Source organism: Hippopotamus amphibius, chromosome 15 (genome assembly GCF_030028045.1).
Source record: "Hippopotamus amphibius kiboko isolate mHipAmp2 chromosome 15, mHipAmp2.hap2, whole genome shotgun sequence".
Lineage (NCBI taxonomy): Eukaryota > Metazoa > Chordata > Mammalia > Artiodactyla > Hippopotamidae > Hippopotamus > Hippopotamus amphibius.
In genome coordinates, this window is record NC_080200.1 from 58,278,415 (window position 1) to 58,304,076 (window position 25,662).

Genomic DNA, 25,662 nt, shown 5'->3' on the forward strand with positions numbered 1-25,662 from the left:
CGCAGGAAGGACTGGGCCCTCCTGGGCTGACCCGCGTGTTTACACTCCCAGCCACACTGCAGTTCTTAAATATCACACACAACCAAATACAAAGGCATCTGATCTCAATAAGCGTGTTTTTGATATTGGAAATTTAAGTTGTTTGGATTGGGGAGTTGCGAAGAAATGGAGGCACGAAGGCTAAGAAAACTTTGGAACTGGAGATTAGTAAATGCGATTGTTTCTCCACCTGGAAGGTCAGAGCAGCAAGAATCATAGACATTTAAGAAATTATCTTTAGAGATCAACAAAGAAAAACCTTCTCAGTAAGGTAGGAGCTTTGTGAGGAGCAAGAGTGATGTCCCAGGTGCCAGAACGTCACAGAATGTCAGAGAAAAGGCTCAGGGAATGGAATGGTAGTTAAGCCAAAAGATAAGCACAAACCCAGCCTGCACAAGAAGTTTTCAGGACAAAGTCAAGGGTGATAAATACACGGTTCTCTCTGCTTGGCCAGCCTGCAGCTGGGACACCGGGAAGTAGAGAACACACCACAGGAAAGGCACACATGAACAGGTATCTTTCAGAACAAATGTTATTTGTAGCTTAAGTTCACCAGGGCTCCTCTGCACATAACAGATGAACTAAAAAAAAAGTTGTACTTTATTTTCAACTCAGACTCAAGGACTTAAATACATCACGCAACTCTGGAAACACCCTGGTGATGGGCTAATGGACAGCCCAGCACAGGCCATTGCCTGGACTCAGAACCACAGCAGGGCAGGTCCAACGCACCGGGACTCAGAACCACACACAGCAGGGCAGGTCCGACGCTGCCTCAACGCACGGGCGGCTTCACCAGAAACGAAAGCAGATGCCTCAGCTGTGGAGCAAAATCCAAAAGTTCTCTGCCTTTCTCTTTGGAGCCCTGGAGACATCACAGCCTAATTCTTCCAGCTGCTTACTGAGGTGACAGTAAAGGCCCACTTAGGCCCCGAGAGATCCAGGACACGGCCGGCCTGTAATTACCGAGGTGAGCTAGTCAGTCGCTGTTTCCTGTGCGGACTCACTCAGCTCAGTGCCGTGACTAACCCCTCAGATGGTCTCCAGGACGCGTCAGCATGAAGGTAAAGAGGGCACAGCTGACCAACAGAGGGAACAACTGCAGTGTCCCAAACTTCACAGCAAAGAGCTGGAACCTAAGAGCACAGCGACGTTCCCTCAGGAAGGGGAGGCAAACTGCAGACTTCCAAATCTGCAAGAATGGGCCATTTGCCAGCACTGCAGAGAAATGAAGAGTGTGACCTAATGTGGTTCAAAGCACAATAAACTCTACCCAGTGTGCATTTGTCTAGAAGCTACAGACCAGTGTTTCTGAAAAGGTCGTAAGGCCCCAAAGTAGCTCCTAAGATGAGGAATTAAACCAGCACTGTCCAGCAGATATAGTGCAAGCTGTATATGTAATGTAAAATTTGCTAGTAGCCACCATTTAAGTAGTAAATAGAAACAGGTGAAGTTAATTTTAATAATACCTTTTATGTAACCTACCCTATAAAATGTATTATCATATCAGCATGTAGTGTCTGCATAATAATTACACACTCTTTTCTCACATTAAGTCTTGCAATCCAGTGTGTATTTCGCACCTGCAGAGCAGCTCAATCCAGACGGGCCCCATTTCAAGCCGCATCATTCCAGCAGTGCCCATGTTGGACATTCAGGATAAAGAGACTCTCATACTCTCGCCAGGAGCCCGTTACCGATGCATCAGACACACGTGGAAAAGCAGCCTTGCTACAGCTGCCTGCCTCTAAAGGAGTCTCCAAACAATGCCGAGTGCTGTTTTGTTCAAATGCCCTGTTATTTCAGTTGAAAAGCATTGCTTTTTCAAAAGCCACCTGTCTTGTCACAGCCGTAGATCCCTGACACTGTGCCCTGCCTGACTTGCCGGCCTCCCTCCAGGGCTCCAGCTGCGCTCTCTCTCCGGGCAGGGAACCTGGGGAGTCTGGGATGCCCCAAGACCCCTTACCGAGCTACGAAGATGGAGTGGTTAAACTCCCAGGGCCTGCATGCTTAACTGTCTAGCATCTGACACTAATAAAATGAAGGATCCATAATGAGAGAACCTGATTAGGGAGATGCTGAGTATGGTCCCACCTCCCCTACCTGTTCTCAACATTGCCTGGAGAACAGTGCCTTCTCTGTCTTCTCCATTTATGAATGACACTGGCTCCCAAAAGAACGGCCTCCTTCTCCTTCTCTAACCCAGTATCTTATTAGCGGTCTGGGAAAACGCGACAATGCTTATTTCTGAGTGACAGGTGAAATCCTCCTTCCGCCTCAGCTCCCAATGGTTTAAGAAGGCCCAGAGACACGATGACAACGGACTGGGGCACGAGTGACCGGGAGGGACCGTACCTATTACGAGGCTGCAGGAGGCGGGGACAGAAACACCGTTGTAGCTTCCGGTAGGACCGTCACGGCCATCCACGCCCGCGGACTCCTACCTTTGTGGTTGAAGATGCCCTCCATCTCCATGCTGCTCCTGGAGTGGGCGATGCACAGGGAGCCGCAGGGGACCAGGCCTTCCGCGGCGGGCGACCGGTCGGTGGTCCGCACCAGACACCAGTCAGGCTTGTCGTGGGGCCGCTCCAAGACTTCCACGGTCTGGCCGCGGCGGATGGTCAGCTCGGTGCTGTTGCAGGCCGTGAAGTCGTGGATCACCACCGTCAGCTCGCAGCCGCCGGACAGCTGGGGAGGGAGAGGGACAGGTCAGCGAGCCCAAGCCACCGGCCCGCCGCAGGTGAGGCTGCCGCTCCCTGGCGGGCTCAGAGCACGGGGCCCCGGCCGGGTGCGGGCACTCGCGCCTCCCCGTCCCTCAGCTGACGCCCCTTTCAAAACACTCAGTTACTTACTTTCTCACATTCTAACGTATAATCACGGTTTTCTGTGCTACATGATCAGAATTTAACGGTTTTCCATACGAGTGTCCAAATACTTTTGTGCCTGAGACACATCTCCCTTCCCAAAGAGCGCCATACACGGGTGACCCCTGAGCAACGTGGCGGCTGGGGCGCCGACCCCCCTGCGTGTGTTTCGACTCCCCCCAAACTTAACGTCTGGTAGCCCCCCATCCGCCAACAGCAGGCACAGCTAACACACACTTTGTATGCCACAGGTACTGCCTACTGCACTCTAACAACAAAGCAAGCAAAAAAACAGAAACTTGTTAAGAATAACGTGAGGAAGAGAAAATACATTTACAGTACATATATGTATTTATTGGAAAATAATGCGCCTATAAGCGGACCCTCGCAGTTCAAACCTGTGTGTGTTTAAAGGTCAACTGTGCTCGTTTTTAAACTCAGCGTAAACTAGTAAAAACTGCTTGCAGGCCCTTTGGGGGGACTGCTGTGAAACACCGGGATAAAATGAGACGCGTTCAGTTCCAGGCTGGTGACAGCGGTGTGGCTGGGAGAGCGCGGGCTCCTCAGCGCATGTGCAGCCGCAGAGTGGGGGGGGGGGGCCCGAAACCCGGGCGGAGCACACCCTTCTCTCTGCAACACCCTCCGAGCCCTCCCCACCCCCTAGTGCCACCTTCCCGACCTTCTGCCACAGACCCCAGCTCCTCCCAGGCCCCCGCCCCACGCCACGCCTCAACATGCTGCGCTACACGCTGCGTGGACACTGGCTTCCCTCTCATGTGTCACGTGGACACTGGCTTCCCTCCCACGTGCCACGTGGACACCGGCTTCCCTCCCATGTACCACGTGGACACTGGCTTTCCTCCCACATGTCACGTGGCTTCTCGCCTGAAAGGCCTTTCCCTCCTCTCTCCTCTCCTCTAAACTCACTCCCATTTTCTATGCAAACTCTTCTAAGTCTTAGGCCCTTTGATGCATGTCCACAAACTCCATAAAGAGCATCAACTCTGCGACCTCTGCTTGGGAAACGAGTGCAGGGCCTTCTCACAGCCGTTTGCCATCTCTCCCCTTAGACCGCACACTCCTTGGGAACAGCACACACGTGTGCTCTTTATCTCCCCTCCTACATAAGAATCTTGTGACCAGCTCCCTGTCTTTGGCCCGCCCCCTCTGGCCCTCTGACCTGGGCAGCCCCAGACAGACTCTAGTTTGCCCACCATCCCCTCGTGGGGTCCAGAACCGCACCCTCTGTGCTGTGCTGAGCATCTCCAAGCAGGCACCCAGGCCCGCTGCTTCCCTGTCCTTCAAAGCAGTGAGTCTGGGACGCGACTCATGACTCGCCCCCGCATCTGTTTCTCTTCCACTGTTGCCTTTTGGGTAACGGCATCACAGTTAACCACACTCCTTTTCACCCTCCAAACGGACTCTAGAATGTCCTTCTGCTTCCTGCCTTCCTCTGCAGGCCCACCCCGATCACTTCATCTGGATTCTGTAGTGGCCTCCTGCGTGGCCTGCCTGGGGCAAGTTCTCCTTCCAAACCAAACACCACTGCCAGTCACCTTCTGAAAACGTTTGCACACGCCATCCTCCTATGTAAGAACTGCAGACACATAGCATAAGACCCAAGGTTCCCATAAGGAGGTGCCGGCCCACCTCCCCAGGCAGGCTCAGCTGCTTCTCACCTGCTTCGCAGCCCAAAGTGGCCGTGTCTCCTTCTGAGGAGGGGCCCGCACGCCCTGTGTCCATGACCCCTCTGCTTAGGGCCTGCACCTCCCCGGCTGCTCTCATCGAAGCTCCCGTCAAAGCCCTCTGAGAGGTCGCTCCTGTACCTACCGTCCCTAGCACTTCGTCCTTGAACAAATTGTGTCTCAATTCTGACATAAGCCATGTCTCGGGTTGTGTGTGTGTGTGCATGCGTGCATGTGTGAGAGAGAGCGTGAGTCCTCGGCACCAGGAAGCAGCTTGGTGTCATTCTCCTGCGACCTTTCCATGCCCGGTGTGCGCGCCCCGGTGCCAAGGGCCAGCGCACAGCTCGTAGGAGGAGCTGCTGAAGAGCAGGCTTCTCCTGAAGCTGCCTTGGGCGGTGCTTTGTATCCAGCAAGTGGTCAGACGTTTGCTGAAGTGAAAAAGGTAAAACAGGTTTGCTCTAAAAATGAAGGCGCTGTTTGAAAACCAAAACGAAACAGGGGCTTTTCTTCTGTGACTCCGGGAGTGAAGTCTGCCTGTGTTCAGTGTGTGACGTGTCCAGTTTTCTGTCACCCTTCGGGCATCAGCAGAGACCACATAGGAGCAGGAGATGGACGCTGGGATGAGGTGGGGTGCACGGGAGGAAGGGCCAGCCATCCCCCTGCTGGGAAACCTCCCGCCCAGAGCGGCCGCCCGGCCCCACCCCCGCAGAGAACTCCCCCCGGGCTCGTGGCCCCCAGTGCCCTCTGTCACGCTGCAGGCACTCCACGGCCCTCCTGTTCTAACACCCTGTCTCTCCAGAGAAAGTTGAGAGATTTCGAACAAGAAACACATGTCTACTAGACAGCCACAGAAAGCAAAACAAAACAAGACTCTTCCAAAATAAAGCATATATACCTACAAAAGGAACTGGCTTTGCTAGGCCACAAAGGACATTTTCCACAAGTGACTCATCCCCGTCTAAATTTTACAAACTTCCCTTTGGAAAAACCATGCTGAATCTCACACGCTTCTCTGTGAACAACTGAAGATGCTAATGTTATGAGGTTCACAGCAGAGGCCCAGCCCAGAGAAGGATTTTCCTCGTAAAAAGTCACATTATGGAAGTGGCTGATCCCTGTAACGAGAAGGAGGAATGTCTCCCATCCCCAGGGAACATGTGCCGGTGCACAGGCCCCCCTGAAGAGCCCAGCCGCCTGCTGAGGCCCCTCAGACCCGCATTCCCTAGGGACGCTTCTCGTGGCCCACGCTCTCTCAGGACGGCCGCCGGTCCACTGGGCCTGCTTGAGCACGTGGCCCCGGCGTGTCACCACGCCCCCCACCCCTGCCCTGGGAAGCTCGGCTTCAGACACACTCCCTCATCACCAGCCTGGGCCAGTTGGTTTCCTTCTCCAGTTGTAGGGATTTTTCAGGCTGCTCAAAGCCACGTGCTGTGTTCTGTGGTGGGGGAAGGGTGGGAAGGGAGAAAGGGGCTGCAGAGAGGAATGGAGCGGGACGTTTTTTCTGGCGCTGAGTTTTCAGCCCCTCACAGAGTCATCAAAACTATTGGAAACATCTGTGCACTTGACAGAGCCTGAGAAACGAAAATGGAGCCTCTTCTGACAAAGAATTACATACTGAGTCAAAATTCTTTCTCAAAGCTCTCTGAGAAGTTAGTAACAAAATCTAGTACCAGAAGACTCTGTTTTCAAACAGCGCTAGAATTATCATTAAAAAAATCCTATCTTCTTGGCTCTACCCCGAAGAACAAACTGACCTTTCCTGTAAGAATCCCCTGCACAAATCTGTAAGAGCAGGAGTAAATGGACATTTCCTAGCGCAGAGAACACACAACCCGTGGACTTCTGTCTCAATGTTCACATTTGAGTATTTTAAACTTATTTCAAAGCTAATTTTTAAAATCAGGCTTGTTAATTAACAAAACAAAAATTTTTTTCATATAAAAGACAACTATTTTGAAGTATCAATACAAGTCATTACAGCCTTTTAATTAGAATTAAACCTCTAATTAGAAAAAGTTCAGGTTACACATTACACATCATTAATGGGTCTTATTTGTCAGCAACATTTCTACCCCCCATGACACAATTTCATCACTATGTTGAAAGAATTACCGTTCCATTTAGCTAGTTTAAAAATTCACTTTTCCTTCCCAACCGTATTTTGTGAGAGGTCTCACACTGCCTTGTTCACACCTATGTGTTTCATGAACTTGTACCATGGGCTCCTTACCATGCACTTAGTTTGGGATTGCAATTTATGAAAACCTCAATTTCCATGACTCACACTAACTCTTGCGACATTCTCACTGGAAGATGTTTTCCCCCCCAATCTTTCTGCTTTTCACTTAAAAAAAATTAAATGTGGTGACTAAAAAGTATGATAGGAAAATGGCCTTAATTGGAGCAAGGATACTATGATGAAATGGCTCCTCCAAGACTACCCGGGTCCCTCTGAAAAGGCTGCCAGGGGAATCCAATGACCCAGGCGCACAGACAACTAGCAGAATCAAACCAGGGTCCCTCTGCCCGAATTCTCTCTAGAATGACAGAAAATGAACACGTTGCTGTGTTTCACCCAAAAGAATAAAATACTTATCTGGCCGCAGGCGTGTGAACCTTCAACAATCACCACACAGAACAGAAGTGTACTTTTTTAGGTTTTCTGGAGAAACCCTGTGATATTGCTTTGCTTTGCCTGAACCCAGTGAAGGACAGTCACCGAAGCAGAGCCACGGTGGGGGGTTTCTCGCCCACCCCTCGGGCATCCTCTCCCAGGAGCTCTGTAATGAGGCACGTCTGTGTTACAAGAACGAAGAGTTCCCAAGAGACAGCAGCAAACACCTGGATCCAATGACCGGCTCCCAGGTGAGCTCCGGGCAGGTTCCGCCAGAGGAACAGGGGCTCTTTACGACCGACACGCGGATGACATCGTCCTCACTGCAAATGAATCTGCTTTGAGAACCTAAGATCAACTGCAGGTGGGGGTCTGGCCAACTTTCTGAGAGCACTTCAAAAGGAGAGGGGAAGCAGTCTAATAAAAGCCACCCTCCCCTACAGAACAGAGTGTAGCAACTCACGAACAGTCACGTCCTACAGCCCAGTACAACGCAGGCACTCAGAAACCTCACAAAAGGGTCTTGCAGTTTTGTGAAGGTTTCACACAGAGCAGACCAAAGAGTGGTTCCTCATTTACAGCGGATTAGGAAGCACGGCTCCGTTAGTGACTGTGGTTACAAGAGAAAGGCCGCCACGGGCAGCCAGAACAATTCCCCAAGGAAACGCATCACTCAGCTTCTCCCCGCCCCGAGCTTCTTCCTGGACAACTTCGCGGAGGCCAGAGGCTGGGCTTATCAGCGGACATCCCAACCACGTGACCATCAGGCCCCTAGCTCACCCCAATCCCAGGGCCAAGTTCACAGGAGAAGCTGTCACCAAAATCCGCGGCTGGGTTTCCAAGGGGACCTCTGTGAGTCTCTCACATATCGGGGTGCAAAAAGAAATCTGCGGGGACTGAAAAATGGTTAAGATGCCAAAAAATGTTGTTTCTTACCCCTCCCCCCAAGATAAAGAAAAAAAAGGAAGAAAAAAGAAAGCAGGAGAGAAAAAGAAAAAAAAAATCTGTGAGAAAAAAACTTTTTCAAAAGCAGCAGCTTACCATACCTTTTTACCCAGAAAAGAAACAGTATAGTATCCACGGAGGTTAATCCTTTCCTCTTAGCTGATGTGATCACATGCTGGCTTTGACATGAAAATAACTCCTGGAAGCCTTCCCTGACTGTGACACACGAGGTGCAATGGGAAGTTAGATGTCAAGAAGCTAAATTTAAAAAATACAGTTGAAAAGGCAAATTCTAAGTGTAAAAAGCCAGGCAGATCAGAGAGAGGACAGCTCCCAGGTACCAGGTCTCCAGGCTTGGCAGGAGCAGCCGGTACCAGTGTCACACCGGCCCTCACTCCCAACATTTCACAGCGAGAGGCTCCAGCCCGTGCTGAGCAGGTGCCACGGGCTGAGCTGCGGGGCATGAATGAATAACAGAAAAAAGGAATGTGGTTCGGGAAGCAGACGGCTGGACCCCACCTGTGCTACTTTCAATCACAGGCCCTGGAAAGCAGGACCCCTCTTAGGACAACTGAGCCCAAATGAGCCTGTTGGCTGCGTTTCCTGAGTGAGCAGCACTTATCCAAAAAAGTTCATTCCAAAGGCCTCTTTCTTTTCCCCCTCCTGAAGAACGATGGTATGACGGCCAGGTAACCAGCCGACCATGCCCCTCATCCAAAGGAAGAAAAACCAGAATAAACCACCGGCCTTGAGTTGGAATCAAAGATGGGCTGTTACTGTCAACAGAGACTTTGACCAGGACTGTAAAATTTACATTGAAAAGCACTTCTGGATGCGCCACTATTTTTAGAAACATTTTTGTTACATTCATACCTAAAGCTGTAGTTTTAAAAAAATCTGCCTTTTCTTAGAACTGAGGCTCTCTAGTGTGGGGGATTTTGTTTTTCTGACTAACTAAAGTCATCAAAGACTGCATTCATTCTGTGGCTTTATGAGAGCACTTAAGAAACTTGTTAAAAACTATAAAAGCCTTAGTCACTTAGAAAGATAGAGAGACAGGAGCCACCCTCACCAGGCTGCCAGCGGGGAGGGCTGTCCCCTGCTTACTCCTGTGGGGCAGCACCTGTCCTGGGCTGCACCGGGGATGATTTCCCCGCATCTGGGAAAGCAGGCTCCGACCCTGTGATGAGCATGGAGTCATCTGCAGCTGATGCAGCAGGATTAAAGAGAAGTGGCTGGGAAAACGTTGCAAACAAGAGTCTCACCCTTCTTCAGAGGCTGCCCATTCAATACGTGGTCAGTATTTTGCTTTTGAGCCACCAAGATGCAAAAGTTAGGCACTAAGTCTGAACAATTTACCCTTAGCTCAGCTTCTAGCTCCTAACGAACATGATTAGTTTCTAAATCCACCTGTAATCAAGAGTGCTCACCAAGACACTGGTGTACAGCAATCTGCGACAGCTAGTAATGAGGGAGAAGGCAATTTTTCAAATGCTCATGTCTATGCAGTGCTCAGTACATGCAAGGCACTGCGCTAAACGCACATTTTTAATGCTCACGGCCCTAGAGTGGGGAGTTTACTGTCCCCTTTTACAGATGAGGAAACTGAGGCACAGAGAGGCTGCTGAGAAGCAGAGCTCAGGTGCCTGGCTGGGGAGCGCCTCCTTGTTCTTAACCATCTGCTGTTGGACATTAAATACTTTGCTTGCTCTACCCTGTTACCCTCTGGGCAGAGTCGGGACTCTTAACTGATGTCTGGGGATTAAAACTATGTGCTGTCCATAGAAAGGCTTCTGAATGAAAGCCACACGGGCAAACCTACAAGAGGCCCTGGGAGACTGGCAAGGCCAGCAGGCTGGGCGGTGCCTCTGAGCCAAGCCCCCCCCCCCCCCCCCCCCCCCCGCCCCCGGCTCCTGGCAGCTTCAGGCAGAAGGGAGAGCGTGAGCTTAGGCAGCTGGCGTGCACGCGGTGCCAGGCATGCGAGGAACGGGGCTGAACGTGAGCGTGAGGCATCTCCTAAGCAGGTTTCCTCTCTCAAAGACGTGAATCCAGCCACGTTTTAAAACGTACTGGCATTAATTACTTTATATACTACCTCAGTGCTGCAATTTATGTAAATCCATCCAAGTTCCTATGGTGTAGACTATCACTTCACAGAGGTTTATTGACTTTTTAAACTACATAAAATTTCATAGTCCCAACACAGCGCTATAGACACTTCATGAAAAGTAACTGAAACCATTTATTTTTTTAAGCCTGTGGATTCATACATTCATATTACAAGCCTAGGGCAGTTCGTGCCAAGTATCAGTCTCAGCTGAATTTCTCATTCATTACCAATAAGAACCGCACAGCTTTAGACCTAAAGAAGGCTCACACTTGACCCCCTGTGGGCTTGGGCTGCTTTTCCACAGGCTGCCCCGTCTTGCCTTGGTGATTTTTTTCATCCTGACTTCAAGATGCCTTGTTCTATAGTAGCCTATAATTGATTCTCATATTTTCTGTCTTCCTTATAATATAAATTTTTGTTATATGAAGCAAATCACAGACTAATAATAATGCAGACGGAAGGAAAAATATTTAAAAATGCTTCTTTAGCACGCTACAAATATTCAGCTCTAGTGTGAAATAACAGGGTTTAGACCCCATCAGGTAATGAAATCCACATTCCATTTCTGGCTTCTGCTTCTACTGCTGGGTGGCCCCGCAAGGGTCATCTGGCCTCCCTTGTCCCCGCAATGTCCTGGAGGTGTCTCCTCCCGACCTCAGTGAGACAAGCTCAGGACAAATGAGAGAAGAATCTGGCAAGCATTTGTTTTCTTTGGAACTCAAGTTATATGTTCATGAGGTCGCTTTATCAGCACAAGTACCATTAACACGGGGGAAGAATCAGTGCTAAACCTACAGCTGGAACAAAGAGATGGCAGATTTTGAAACTGATGTTTCAGAGAAGGAAAGGTGCTTGAGGGGGCCTATGGTCTGTATTTGCTAACAGTGCCCTGGGAAAGAGGGTGTCTCCAGGAGCCCCTCCTGAACAGGCTCTCCCAAAATCTTTTGTGCCTCATCTGAGAGTTACTATAGCACTGGGCAGATAACTTTTCCTCAAGAATTCTCCAAAAGGGCGAGTCAAAAACATTCCCCCATCCAGTTTCTGAAATGGAACCAAACTCCATGATAACTACTAACTCATAACAGACATCATAAATTAAGTCGAAAGGCAGAATATGCTAAGTAATTTCCTTTGCCAGATCTGCCTGTGTCATCAGAGGCTATTTAAACTTGAAATATGTAGGGTGGAAAGAACCTTGAGACCTATGAAAAGTTACTGCCATCAGAGATAAGAGGGTTTTCTGGTTAAGCCTAGTTCAGAGAAACAGTGCATTTTACAAACTGACTCAGAGAAGGATGCAGTTTCTTAAACGTATTCTCCCAAATCATCTACTGACCTTGAAATGTTCTACCAGAAAAGTACAGAAAAGGAGACGGCTACAAGAAAACCTCCCAAAAGCAGAGAATACATGCGTGTAGGCACACGTGTGGTCACAAACATGGGCCTTCTTTTGTATAAGGCCTCACGGGCACTGCCCCGCCAACCTTCACATTCTGGCTCGATCGCATTAAGTCTCAGACACTGCTTATTTTCCTCCCAAATGCAGAGCCCAAGAACGGAAGAAGACAACGCATTGAAGTCCTACGGTCTTAGGAAGACATTTCATCCCTTTTGTGTACTTCTGAGCCTATTAAGGACCTATGGCCTCAATGAGGGGTATTAAATACATGCCATGTCCACTTAAGAAAACAGTTTTGCTGTGTCACTACTCAAGATGGCTGGGAGTCATGAGAACACTGGGCGGCTGAGAAGGGCTGAGTGAGAGGCCATTATCACAGCCTCTCTCGGGAGCTCAGGGGCTGGAGGCCAGGCTGCCCTTGCAGAAGCAGCCCCGGAGGGATTTCTGAGCTACGGAATGAAGTTCAGACATAAGGTATGAGATAAGGTAAACAGAAACTGAATTACCTTCACAGATAAAATATTTAAGAGGCAGTTCTTAATAATTCTAATACCCCAGGGTAAAATGATAAATTTCTAGAAACCTATGCTGTTGTGAGTGATTTATTCCTTCTCCCTCACTGGGTACTAGAATCTGCTGTCTTAAAAGCAATAGTTCCTAGGATAATGCCTCATTCTTCTACAGGAGTCGTGCAGGCTCAATTCCAAGTTCACATAAGCCTATTTTGCTATAACGAAGTAGAACTGGTTAACTATTCCTAAGTCCAGGGCAGAGCCTTATCTCTGGGGCACACCTCCTGTGAACCCCAGTCAGGGGACAGGGCGCGGGGGCACCAGCACATGGTTCTCCATGGGCCAGAGGCAAGAGCTGGCGCCGGGCTGCTCCACCTCAGAGCCGGGGGCCGGAGAGCCAGGAGCCCCTTACCAGACGCAGGGGGCACTTCCAGACTCCCACCACCACCCACGTCTACGTAAACCACCCGAGAAGCAAAGTTACCCTTTCTCCTTGGGCCAACCTCCAGAAAAATCTCAACACCCCTTCCAAAAGATGAAACTTTTTACATTTACTTTTCTCTGGCAGTTTCATTCAAATAACTTATTTTTTAAGTAAACTTTTAAACTCAGGTAAACTCGGACCAGATCCACGAGAGCACATCTGGTGAGACTGCGAGTTTTGGGCTCGGTGGGCATCCAGCTGAAGCGGCGGTGCTCAGCCTAGGTGAGTCTGTGAACCGGGCCCCTCGGCCAGAGCCATGATCATTTGGGACTTTTCTTTCAGGTGGAAGTCTTGTGTAACTATTTAGATAACCCAATTACCTCAATTTTTTTTTTAATAATCAGGATTACTCTAATGAAATGTTTCCAAGTTCAAACTTTATTTTCTTAACTGAATGACTATGGGTGGGGCCGCAGGGAGAGGCTTTTAGGTACCAACGAATGAACGTGTCACTCATCTTACCCCTCATTATTACCGCTGACGAGAAATATTTGCTGAACGCAATACACTGAGCTCCAGACAAAATCAAATGAGACAGAGTTTTTGTTCTCCAGTCCTGTTACTCTAAGCATTCTAAGTTTCAGGACCTATTACTTAGTGAAGCCAAAAAGGAGGTTGGGAAAGAGCTAATTACTCAAACTAGGATTCTGAAAGTGAAGTCAGTGTAGGAAACCAATATTTTTGAACCCATTTACTTCTGTCCTGGAAACAACATTCAACACCATGAATTTTCTGCAAAACCGAGTAAGAAAAGAGTGAAGTGTGGGACTCAGACTTGCCACATGAAGCAAGCCCTGATACTGGGCTCTCTCCTCTGACAGCAGCCGTTTCCAACGACAGGATGTCAGGACAGGGAGTGGGCCGTGGAGATGCCGTGCAAAGGTAGACTCTTCCGGCCCACTCAGGACTAAGGCCTCCCGGGGGAAAGTCCAGCCCATGTCAGGCAGTGAGAAAGTCAGGAATTCTGAACTGGCGGTAAGTTCAATGAAACCCCTACTTGCTGTCCAATAATTTGCTTTAACAACTTGCCCTAGCCTTCTAGAAAATGACAGAATAGGTGCTCATCTCAGTAGGAACAGAGGACTCTATGGACATCAATGTCCCCCAACTGGCTTTTACAGGGGACTCTGGTCACCTGTGCATCACGTAAGCCCAGGATTCCAACTTCTCCCATCAGTTTATTTTGTAGGTTTGTTCATTCTACCAAGACAGAATCACAGGACACTCGAGGGCACTGCTGTAGAAGGTACAGACTACTCTGCTGCACATCAAGGTCCTCCTTCCTGGCGGTCAGTGCACGGGCGCCTCAGGGCTCACCCGCAGATGCCGCTACCCTTGCTTCAGAGCAGCCCCGCTTTCGCGCACCAGGGCTCTGTGTAAGATTTAATTTAAAATAATAGGGTCTTCTGCTTCATACTAAATAGAAACGCTTAAACACACTGTCTTAGAACACTCGGATAGAAAACCATGTAATGGCACTGGGAAGGGAGAGTGATTTCTTCTGAAACCTCAGGGTTCAAGCCCTCTAGCCCTGACACTCCAAACCTTTGCTCCTGGTACCATGTCCTGGCGCCTCTCTTAACCCATGGCAACGCTCCGAAACGCTGATGACAAACTGTCATTTATCGATCGACCGGAGACTGACTACCAGCGCCTCCCCTAAGAAAGGGCTGGTTCCGGCTCACCTTATCGCTGTCCAGCGTGTTCTGGGACGTCCGCGAGGCAATTGAGACGGTATCAGGCTGGCTGCTGCCGTCCCCTTGGCTGTCCAGATCCTCTCCGTCCCTGGAGACACACAGAAACTCCTGACACTGCTGGATCTGGTTTTCGAGACGGGTAAAGGCTGTCTACCAGCCACTGGAGGAAGAACAGATTTGTTTAAAAAGGTGCAAATCGGTGTGCGTGACTGCGGCTGCCACCGTGGTATTAGTGACGATAGATGATTCTTCACTGAGAACAGGCCTTTTTCTGGGCCCTGGGCTGAGAGTCTAACATCCACCATTGCACTTCTCACAGTAATAAAATACAGCTGATGGGATCACTGCCATTTTAGAAATGAGAAGCAAAAACGTCTAGATGCTACATAACTTTCCCAAGGTCACATGCACGGTTTACACAGGCGCACGGGTTACCACTTGCGGTGGAAAAGGGAAAGAATTCGGGATTTGCATATAGACTTTCGTTTACACTAAGCTGAAGGAGGTGGTTGTCTTGACAAAGCAATTTCATTACTAAGAATGATGTTACATATAAATTGTAGTTTTTAAAAAAAATATTCCTCAATGTTTCTCAAAAGTATCTGAGAAAAATGATTTTTGAAAAATAGTAAGTTCACATTGCCTTGGTTCTCTCCTTAAATAAAACCAAACTTACAGAAAACACCCCAGGCACTGACCTCCTTCCCTTCTGTCTCGTTGCCGGAGCTGTTTTGGGGATGTGAATGGGCTCCTTCAGGGCACCTTTCAGGTGAATGGTCCTCTCCTGGATCACTTCCCGGATGTGCTTGATCCAGTCTTGCTTGTTTTCTATACTGGAGGCCTTGACAAAGCGTTAGAATCGATCAGGATGCAGAAGGGGCCTTTTCCAGAACCCGCACTCAACACACTCAGGTCCCCGCATTCCTGGAGTTGCCCATTTAAAAAATAACTTTTCAGCAGAAAAGCAACCATCTCCTGCGTTTAATCTGCCACCAAATAAATGACCCTCATGTTGAATATTTTGTCATCAAGACCGTTTTTATTCTCAGGGATTTATGTTATTCCAGATCTCTGAGTAGTCAATTATTCCCCAGTCCCAAGACCTTTTCTAAGCAGCCCTGGGTAAATATGAGAACACAGCCACCCCCAAGCCCAAGTGTCTTGAGGCCCTTCAGGCAGACAAGCGGCCAGCGGCCCACGGAGCACGAGCAGGGACCTGAACCAGCGGCCCCCCAGCTTGCCGCCTTGCCCCTCGGACTCACAATCAACAGGTGCAGCTGCACTGCTTCCCCACCTGCGTCCGCTCCCCACCCCCACTCGCACTCTGTGGAGTTGGGGCCTCCCTAATCCTCCTGTTAGAAACGAGGACCTGCAGCATGGACACACTGGAAATGTGCCCAAGGTCACTCTGCCAGCAGGTGAAGAAGCCGGGGTTCCCGGGGAGCAGATGCCCCAGCCCATCCCCCCGGTCTCTGCCTGTCTCCACCTCCCATGAGACTGCTGGGATAAACCAGGGTCGCCTACTGCCAGTTACACACGGTGGCTTTCCCTCAACTCCACGGCAAAGCTGGAGAAAGGGCTCTGGAAAGGACACGTCGTAGATGCTCAACAAGCACTGGCTGAATGAACGCATACGGCATCACTTTTTCCAGACTGTTTTCTTTCACTGTGCCTCAGAGAAGGTGGGTTTTTGTTTTTTTTTTCCTTTTTACATGTTCTGGGCCTTAGTAACAGTTTTTAATTTCCTTACAGAAAACATCAGTCTCCTATGATATAAGCGTAACTCCCTGTGAATCATTAGAACAATCGTCAGTGGGTTACGGGTGAGGTCACGCAGGGAGGGGACCCCGGCATCTTCTCACGGTGGACCTTGTTCTTGAAAACATGAAGTCAAAGCCCACGCTGGGAGAGGAAATCAATACTGAGAACTCTCTTTCTAAAGGAAATGTTTTCACTGGAGGATGTGTCTTCAAAGTTACTGAGGGGCAGTAACAAGGAAATACATGACGGACAGGAGGAGCCTCTAGCTTCTTCCCAGACCTGACGCCAGGAGAGCAGTAAATCCGTCTCTCCTGGGCAGGAGGCAGGGTGACTAGGGAACAGGGGAGTCAGTGCAGGAAGTAAGCGTCTCAGGATGGAAAACCGTGAACGACACAGGGCTACTGGAATCTAGATGCCTGACACAAATGTTTGGGAGGTTAAACAAAGGGAAGTATCTGAGAAAGGACATTTGGCAGAGTTTGGAGACAACAGAGGAGCTCTGCACCACGGTTCAGAAATAAAGAAAATTCTCATAATTTAAATTGAGCGAACTGATCATTACATTTATGGAGAGCAATTCTCCTAACCTGAAAGAAATTATACAAGGAAAAAAGGTACCAATTTTTCAGAAACAGTAAAAGAAAGGTAACCCAGCTAGAGTACTAAGTAAAGGTCCCACCTGGCAAAGGGAAAGGAATCACTTGTTTCATACTCTTGGTAGTCTCAATCTGTTTAAGAAAGTATTTACAAATAAAATTCTCCTTTCCAGACAATAAAAGTAAAACAAGGTTACAACTTTGTTCTACAACTACTAGGCCATCACCATCACTGTCATTACCACCATTACGGTCACCACCTCCACCACAAGCTCCATCTATACCACCTACACCACCACTGCCACCATCTACACCCTCACCACCACCTATACCACAACCACCATCACACTGCTAAAACATCCACCACTACACCACCACCACCCACACCATCACCATCTCTACCACTGTCTATACCCTCACCACCATCTTTACCACAACCACCATCACCACTGCTAAAACATCCACCACTACACCACCACCATCACTATCACTGTCTATACCCTCAGCACCATCTATCTATACCATAACCACTGTCCCCACTGCTAAAATATCCACTACCATCTACACCACCACCACCACCTACACTATCACCATCTCTACCACTATCTACACCCTCACCACCATCTAACCATCACCACCACCACCACCAAGCAATCTCTGACATTAATAAAGACATCATTTCCTTTAGGCTCTCATTAGAAGTCAGAAAAATATTACCCCAATTGCTTAGAAAACTTTCATTTGGTAAAGCCTGCAGGAAATTTGATTCTTCAATTTAAACATGAGTATTTTATTATGTCCTAAATGAAAGTAGTCCCTATCTGGCTAAAACATCTGGCATTATTTCCCAGACGCACTCTTTGGCATTTGTCACTGCAGCTAATCTGGATAAATACTCATAAGTTGGAAGTTTTAAGGTCTTGAGTATACTTTATCCCTTAGAAAAGTTCAGCTATCTAACATCTAGCTATCAGTGCAATTTATATTTTATAGGGCTTTCTGCCAGGACTAACAAGAATACACTTGGTTGATAACCATATATTCATTGCAAAATAATCCATCATTTCCATGTGAATAAAGACCTTAGGAACACAATGGCGTTCACAGTCAGCGGTCACCAAAGTACAGGCTCTACAAGAGCAACGTACTGAATAACTCACAGCTGCTGGAAATAACCGTAGAGAGATTAAAAGGAATGTAAGAGACAAAATTGCTGACACTCAAGTCCACACACCAGAGGCCCATTAAGCTTTTGGCTTGTCTCCCAATATCCTACAAATCTTTAGCTACATCTGCCCCAAAACATCCCGAAGTCGCTTATGGTCTTTCCAGACAGCTCAAAAAGACAGTTCCATCTGTATTTTCTCAAACACAGGAGGAGGGAAGCCCATAAGACACCCTTAGAGCCCTCTATCTTTCCTAGGAGAGGTTAGTATTCTCAGAACAGAGTTCAAATCCAATATTCAAACATATACATTCCTCCCTCAAAGACTACATACTCAAAAGCACCCTTAGTGTTTTTAAACACTTTAAATAATAACATCATCAAACTCTATACCAAATTATGACCCTCCCCTCTTTTCTCTCTGCCTCCAAACTAGAAAGCCAAAGAGCCTAGGACCCATAAAGACTTCAAAGCACACTCAGCTTTGAAACTGTCAAAGGCCCTGACAGATTCATCAGGTGCCTATTTTCCTCTGGAAACCAGAGGTCAAGTGTACCATGGGAGCTATTGGTCCACACCTCCCTCCTCCTGTACCTCAACTTCCTGCATCTCTTAAGGAATCACCCAATTCTTTGTAAGAATGGAAGAATGGAGAAGTCTAGAAAGACCTTTCTCCATGTGACCTTTTGTAGGCAAGCAAAAGTTTAGCTTGAGTTATTACACACTAGAATACCAAACAATTTATTCTACAGTTCTTTTTGTGGTAATCACCAATCTCAACAGAATACAAAGGGAACAATAAAGGGAAACATGAAAACCAATCTGGTCCAACAACAGGAAAAAGCACTCCTAGGTAGGGTAAACCTGTCAGAAAGCACATTCCCAAGCTTCAAATGGACGTACCTTAAGGACAATTTTATTATCTGAAGTTGGCGTCCTCCCCACCCACAGTGCAAATTTGCAAGGGTCTCCTTCAACATGTTCCGTGACACCCAACTCTGAGGTCTGGATAGAAAGACAATTACACAATTAGGCAACAGTAAAATTCTGGCAGGATATAGAACGCAGACCGAGGAAATCATTTTTGGGGACGTGTGGTCACGCTAGGTCGTAAAGACAGAGTTTGTTTACACTGATACATACTCCTTAGACCTCACTTTAGTTAAAAGGAGGCAGTTCTGTTCTTAGGCTACACGTGATCGGATTCACCTTTCTGCTTCCTCTGAGCACCTCTACTGGAAACCCTGATGCAGGGCAATTAGCAAATCTGGAAGAAGAAAACCAGAATATCTGGAATATCCTATTTCCTATTACCTGGAAAATCAAGGTTGACTATTTCAACCTTATAAACAATAAAATGAGTCTGTCCGAGGTGCAAAAGAGCTGCTTCTATGCATCTTTATTAACGAACTGGCTTCACAGAAGCAGCTAAATGATACTTTAAAGCTCAGTTATTTTCCTACGTGTTTATCAATAGCATTAACGTTTAATATTTCACCAATTATTTTAAGGGCTAAGAGACAAACTTTCTCTCTGTAATACATGCACGTGCAGGATGAAGAACACGGAAGAGTGTAGATGAAGGTCAACCCCTTCATCCCTCTCCCACAGCCAGGTTCACCCCAATGCATTCTCTCCCTTCCAGCAAAGGAAGTGATTCATGACTGTGGCCTCTGAGGGAACCTTAACTTTTAAAAGATAAATTGAGTGAAGATGTATCAGCTTCTAAAACAGACTAGCTTGGTCTCTAAGGACTGATTAAAGCCAGCTAGTGAAATCACTAGCCAGCAATGCTGCACTTTTTCTTTCCAGTTACAATATGATGTAAAATGATGTAAGGTGGGCTGTGAGCCAGAAGACAATCTCTAACAGGACACAAGCCAGAGAAAATGGTATGACAATCATTACCTTGAACTTGCAAACTCTGGATTATTATTAAGATGATTTCTACACTTGGTAGTATTCTATTACTTTGGGAATTGATTAATATGTGGATATCATAAAAATGTATAATGTATACGTTGTCCAAATTCCAAATATCTACCACTATTTATGTGATCTGCCATATCTTGTGAAGAAACCAAATTCTACTCCATTTTCTATTCTCCGATGGTGATTTCTCCTCCCCCCACCTGACCCTGCCTAGCAATTCTGTGTTGAGAGCCCTCCGAGATTCTGCTCACGAAGGGAAGGCGGAGGTCAGAGGACCCGGAGGACGACACACGCCTGACACTTTTCTGACTTGTGGTTTATAGAGACTCAGGTGGGGCTGCTGCCTGTGGAAAAGGCACCAGGTATGTTTCTCTTGCCAGGAAGTACACTGACAAGCTAAAGGAGAGGTCAAATGCATCACTGTATTTACCAAGCATTCAAGGGAGGCGGTCTCTAGGTAGTTGGGGGTTGTGGATCTTTAAAACTATTTTTGCTTACATACATTTTCTCTAATAATTTTATTTTGCTGCTGTAAAGAATCATTAATTTATTTATTTTCCATAAACTTATTTTTAATAAAAAAAATCAGACTTCATCAAGAGCCCATAGTGAGCCACCCAGTAAGGCTGCTTAAGTAAATTCCAATGTTGGTGAACGAAATATTAATTATAATGATAAGAGAACTTACTTAATCATAGTCTGATGTGATTGATTTATTTAGAAAGCTAGTTAAGACACACAGGAGGCACATAATTTAAGTTCACTTACACAGTGTTTTCTTATCCTCCAGTTAGATTCTATGGAATTTAGAAAAAGCAAGTTTCCTCAGTCTAGGGATGCTCAAACTCACAGGTGCCCTCTAGTGGATTCAAGGCTGTCAGCACTTCACTGAAGAAGATGAAGTGACAACTTCAGAGCCACATTTTAGGACCGTTTGGAAGGTTAAACTGAAGGCAACAAACAGTAATTTTTCTCTACCCACAAAAAGCTGCAACTGTGTCACCTTTAAACTTACAATTCTGAAGGCCTATACTTACAAACAACTTGCTTTTATAAAGGTACTTGCTTCTCCCACTGGAATCTTTCACTTCTTTACTAAACACTAAGGACATTTCAAAAAGGAAGAGGTGCCGTTCTCGACCCTTTCGAATTAAGGTTTTTGGGTCCCACACTTGGAAGGATTCCTGCAGGATGAGTTCTCCCTGAGACTCAATGTTTTCATCAAACCCTAGAATATGAAAAAAAGGAGGCACAGTCAGTTTGAAAGAAAATGAACAATGATGCAGGAGACAGCATTATGACTACTTCAACATCTGTAAAACGCCCATCAATTAAATCTCAGATTAGAGTTTCCCACCTGGGCCTCTGGCTCCAGTCTCCCCAGCACGGACAGAGGATAATTCTTCCTCAAATACAACTTACATATATTTTCTCATGTTCAAAACAAATGCAGCCTTATGCTGTAAGTCCTACTTCCTCACCATCTGAGGTCTGCTGTAATGCCCTCCTCCTCCTCAGCGGCACTCAGAATGTTCCAGCACACAAGCCTGCTCCGTCCAGAATGACCCCCACCCCCACTCCCCATCCCCCACCGACTTCCAGTCTGCGTCTTGACCTTCTGCTTCCTTAGCCTAGAACATCCTTCCCAGACATTCTGCCAAAGTCCCAGCCTTTCCTCAAGGCCCTGGTCTGGCCATCCTTCCGGGAGACGTCCCTGGCTATCCTTCCTTAGGGAGTTTTCTCTCCTTTGGGCACAAAGCTCTTCAAGTGAGCCTGCAGCTATCTCTTCATGACGTGGCTGACACCTGGGCAGGGGCTGCTAGTCATCTCCCAGCCTCACTGCCCCCTCTTCTCTAGGAGCAGGAGTCCCCGCCGTGGCTGTTCCAGCCAGCACCACATTTCCCAGCATCTTCTGCAGCCAGGAGCAGGCACACCCACGCTCACCTACGCGGGGCCACGCAGGGAAACTTCAGTTTCTTCCCTTGGAACTGTCCCCTATGCCCAGGCAACGCGGGGAAACTTCTAGTTTCTTCCCTTGAAGCTGTCCCCTACGCCCAGGCCATGAGGGGAGACTTCTAGTTTCTGCCCTGGGAGCTGTCCCCTATGCCCAGGCCATGCGGGGGGACTTCTAGTTTCTGCCCTTCGAGCTGTTCCCTCCCCCTCCCCCCCACTTTCTGCTAGATGGAGGGCTTCCATGGCTTTGACACATGCTGCACCTTGCCAACCAGGACAACATCCAAGGAGTGGAGAGAGACCAGCTGGACAGAGCCTGAGTCCCTAGTGACGCCATGAGGGCTGCCCATCAGCTCAGGATTTTCATCACAGAAGGAAAAGGTGCTCTGTCTTGACCTCTGATCTGGAGGGGGCCTTGTAACAGACAACAGCATCTCTGCCTTAACCGGTAGACTGTTCAATAGGACCGATGGTGACCACACAGGTTGGCAAAAGCATCTGGGGCAGGATTACTTCTTAAAATAACTCTGTGTAACCTGATAATAAGAGTTAAGCTGTAACACAGAAACAGCTTTCTTAAACAGAAGCATTCATGGAAATTATACTTGCCATGATAATTTTTAAGCCTATTTATCTGATTCTGTCTTGCCATGTTCCACACCCTGTTCAGTTGCATAGGCAGGGATGTGGTACTTGTCTCTTCAAGGCTCTAGCAAGTGATGCAGTAGATGCAGAGATAGGGAAGATTCGAGCACTGTTAGGGACTTTACAATCTTGGAGGCTGGATCTACCTATCTTTCCACCTGTCGTTCTAACCCAGAGACCATGTAGCCGAAGGCAGTGACACGAGGTGCTCCTGGGGTTCGGAGTGTGGAGAGGCTGCTCTCCAGTGAGGGGATGAAGACAGGCTTGTGATGAGGTAGAAGCATGTCATGTGCTCCTTAACAGAAGCAAGGAGACCAATTCTTGAAAAAAGGCGGCACCTGCTTCTGCACCGGTGCCTCCTAACTAAACACAGGAGGACAAGGACGTGCGGGTGGTGGATAGGCAGCGGCGGCGGGACGGCGTACCTTCCAGCATGCTCAGGTGCATGGCGTCGTTGGCCCGCTTTGGCACACTGAGCATCACCTCCAGGCCATCCTTAATCTCCCCCTTCCCTTCCTCGCAGCACGTGAGCAGCTCCTGTGGGAGACCAACACTGTGAACGAGCCCCAGACCATGAAATGCTCCACTATGGAGGTCTTTGCAGAAATGAGAGAGTTTGTGAACATCCATGACTTTCAGGATAAGAACAGACTGTGGTCAACTGTGCGGAGATTCTCATGGAGAATGAACGATAAACCCGAACTACCTCTTTATCCAATGGATGGAGGGGTTTGTCCTGCTCAAATCAGGATGTTTCTTCACTTCAGAGGAAATCAGATGCAGTCACAGATTAAAATGAAATTATTGTACACAACTACTGAGCTTCAAAAATGACAAATAAAATATTTAATCTATGTAGCAAAGCACAGTTAGCTAGTGGTTACATCCAAAGGTCAAGCCAGAGTCCAATCAGTACTGCTCTGCCTGCCACAGGATCCCAGTACAGTTCTGAGTGCTCTGGTGTTGTGAACACGATGTCCTCTCTACCCTGGAGCTGCCCTGCCTCACAGCAGGAAGAGCATCGCCACACAGGTACCTACAGGGAAATGCTGCTTCTCTGTGCTGGGACGTTCAGAAAGCTCTACTGATTGCAGGATGCCTCCCCAAGCGTAAGCACATTTCAGATCTACATAGGGGAACACGGGGCACTAGATGAGTGACAGCAGGGACAAGAGATTCCCATTCTGGGGGGCTCCTAGATATTTCCTCACCAGTGTGTTAATGACTTTAGCAGCTTTCTGGGTCCCAGTGTTCAACAAGAGGGACGTGGCACTGCAGACAGCTTTGGCTGCACCCTGGATGGTTTACGGCCTGCCTGACAGGCCCCTCTTCTCCTGGCCAGATGGGGTGCACCTATTATTCTGAGCAGCTTGGCAAAAAGTGCTTTAAAACTGCAATGCGCTGAGACTAACTTCACTGGCAGAAAACCCTCCTCGTTGGGGAGCTCAGCATAGCTCATGACTGCTCTCTTGAAAAACCCCTGGGCAGAATAAAGTCAGGTTTATAAATTAAAGCAGCAGTTTAATAGTGAATGACTAGATGTGAGGTCACCGAGGAAGAGATCTTTACTAGAACCACATGCTGAAAACAAAATCCATGAACCTTGAGGACACTAGGAGGTAAATTGCCTTTGCAGAATTAGAAAGCAAAGGGCAAATGTGAATATAAACAACTTAGCCTCCTGACTTTTATTTCACGTTTATAGCAACCACATATTTCTGCCGTGATGCTCATAAAATCACTTAATGGGATTCTGATACAGAAGTGCAGGAGAGCTTTTCCAACAGAAGAATGCCATATGGTATCCCTTCACAAAAGAATATAGCCACTTTTCATTTTTTTGTACTAACAAAAAGGATAAATAAGGGTTTCAGGCATTCATAACTTCATCTTCTGTATTTCTTTTATGTCTAGAAAAAGTACATGATCAACTGCTATTGCTGTGTTGGGACTGAACTGGGGACAGAGTCGGGTTCATGCAATGTTCTCAGTGGGATGGATGGATGGTGGGTATGCTCTCATGTTTAATAACATTCACCAGCCATGGAAACAGTGGCATAAACATCATGAGATAGAAGTTGTAAATTATTTTCCTTGTAGTTAAGAAAATGTTGGTCAATTATATTTAATGAATTCGATAACAACTCATCACAAATTCTAAGTTTTCTTCACCATTCTATTGTCTGAACTAATCATGATGTGATTTTTATTATTAGCGTGATTTTAATTATAATCATTCATAACCAAAACACAGCAGAGGTCAGTTTGACACAAGTCATAGCGGGTACAATGGTACTAAGTCATCCAGGACTGACAATTTCTCCCTCCTTTCTCATTTCATGTTAGGCACTAAGGTCAGTCAGCAAACTTCAGGTGCACAATCAAGAAATACACTATTATGTACCCGATGCACTGAGAAATCGGTCGGGGGCAATACATGGCAATGAATCAAAAAATAACATTAATTTGTCATTTAAAAAACTCAGGGTACTTTACATAAATAAAACAATGTCAAAATGGTAATGCACAGTGCATAAAATTTCCCAGGCTGAAGGTGCTTTATACATACTTTTAAAAGGAGCTGATACTTCGTTATTCGCTGAACGGGTTTAATAAGGTAGGAAGAGATGGAATTGGCTAATCCGTGCCGCTGCTGTATCTCCTGAATTAAAAAATACACACACCACTGGGTAAGTCAGATAACAGGAACTAAAAATCTACATTCATTTACCCCCATGACGAATACACGCAAACCACTTTTTCTAAGGTAGAAATTACTACTGTGTCCTCCAATAAACTCAACAGAAAAATAATGAATCTCAGTCATTGCTCTGAACACTAAAGACAGTGTTTCCCCTGTATTACAGGCCTTCAGGTGCAGAGGTCAAGCAGGGAAGCCAACCACTTCCAGTGCCGCCCCCAGGGGGTCAGACTCTCTGGCTGCAGCTCCTAAGGCTTCAGCCATACGCGCACCCTCGTCCGAGACCACATCCCAACCCTCCCTGCTTCCTTCGTCCTCACTGTAAGGAAGTCCCCTCTCCTGTTTGTTCTTATTTTCACACCAACCTACTGAATCTGCAGTATCTTAGCTGTTGGCATCCTCCTTAGGGCACAGGGTTTTTTTAATGACTTTGATTCCAAAGAACACACACATTCTCATTGCCTAGGCCTGAGATAACCCTAAGTGCATGGAGCCACAGTGTTGGGCTCCACACAGTGGCAAAGCCCCAGGGTCGTGTGAAATATTGGAAAGAAAAGGCC

General features: G+C 47.4%; 1 protein-coding gene across 2 annotated transcripts in view; it reads right to left on the reverse strand.

Annotated features, from left to right (window-relative positions):
- The window catches only part of TRIO (trio Rho guanine nucleotide exchange factor), a 340,281-nt gene that overhangs the window by 74,344 nt on the left and 240,275 nt on the right, over nucleotides 1-25,662 (reverse strand). For both annotated transcript variants that reach the window (XM_057708158.1, XM_057708157.1), the window contains exons 28-34: nucleotides 24,971-25,063; nucleotides 22,827-22,938; nucleotides 20,841-21,031; nucleotides 18,775-18,876; nucleotides 15,048-15,190; nucleotides 14,338-14,437; nucleotides 2,484-2,727 (exon numbers count right to left, since the gene is read on the reverse strand). In XM_057708158.1, the coding sequence (XP_057564141.1) occupies nucleotides 2,484-2,727; nucleotides 14,338-14,437; nucleotides 15,048-15,190; nucleotides 18,775-18,876; nucleotides 20,841-21,031; nucleotides 22,827-22,938; nucleotides 24,971-25,063 (985 nt within the window). The remainder of the gene's footprint in view (nucleotides 1-2,483; nucleotides 2,728-14,337; nucleotides 14,438-15,047; nucleotides 15,191-18,774; nucleotides 18,877-20,840; nucleotides 21,032-22,826; nucleotides 22,939-24,970; nucleotides 25,064-25,662) is intronic.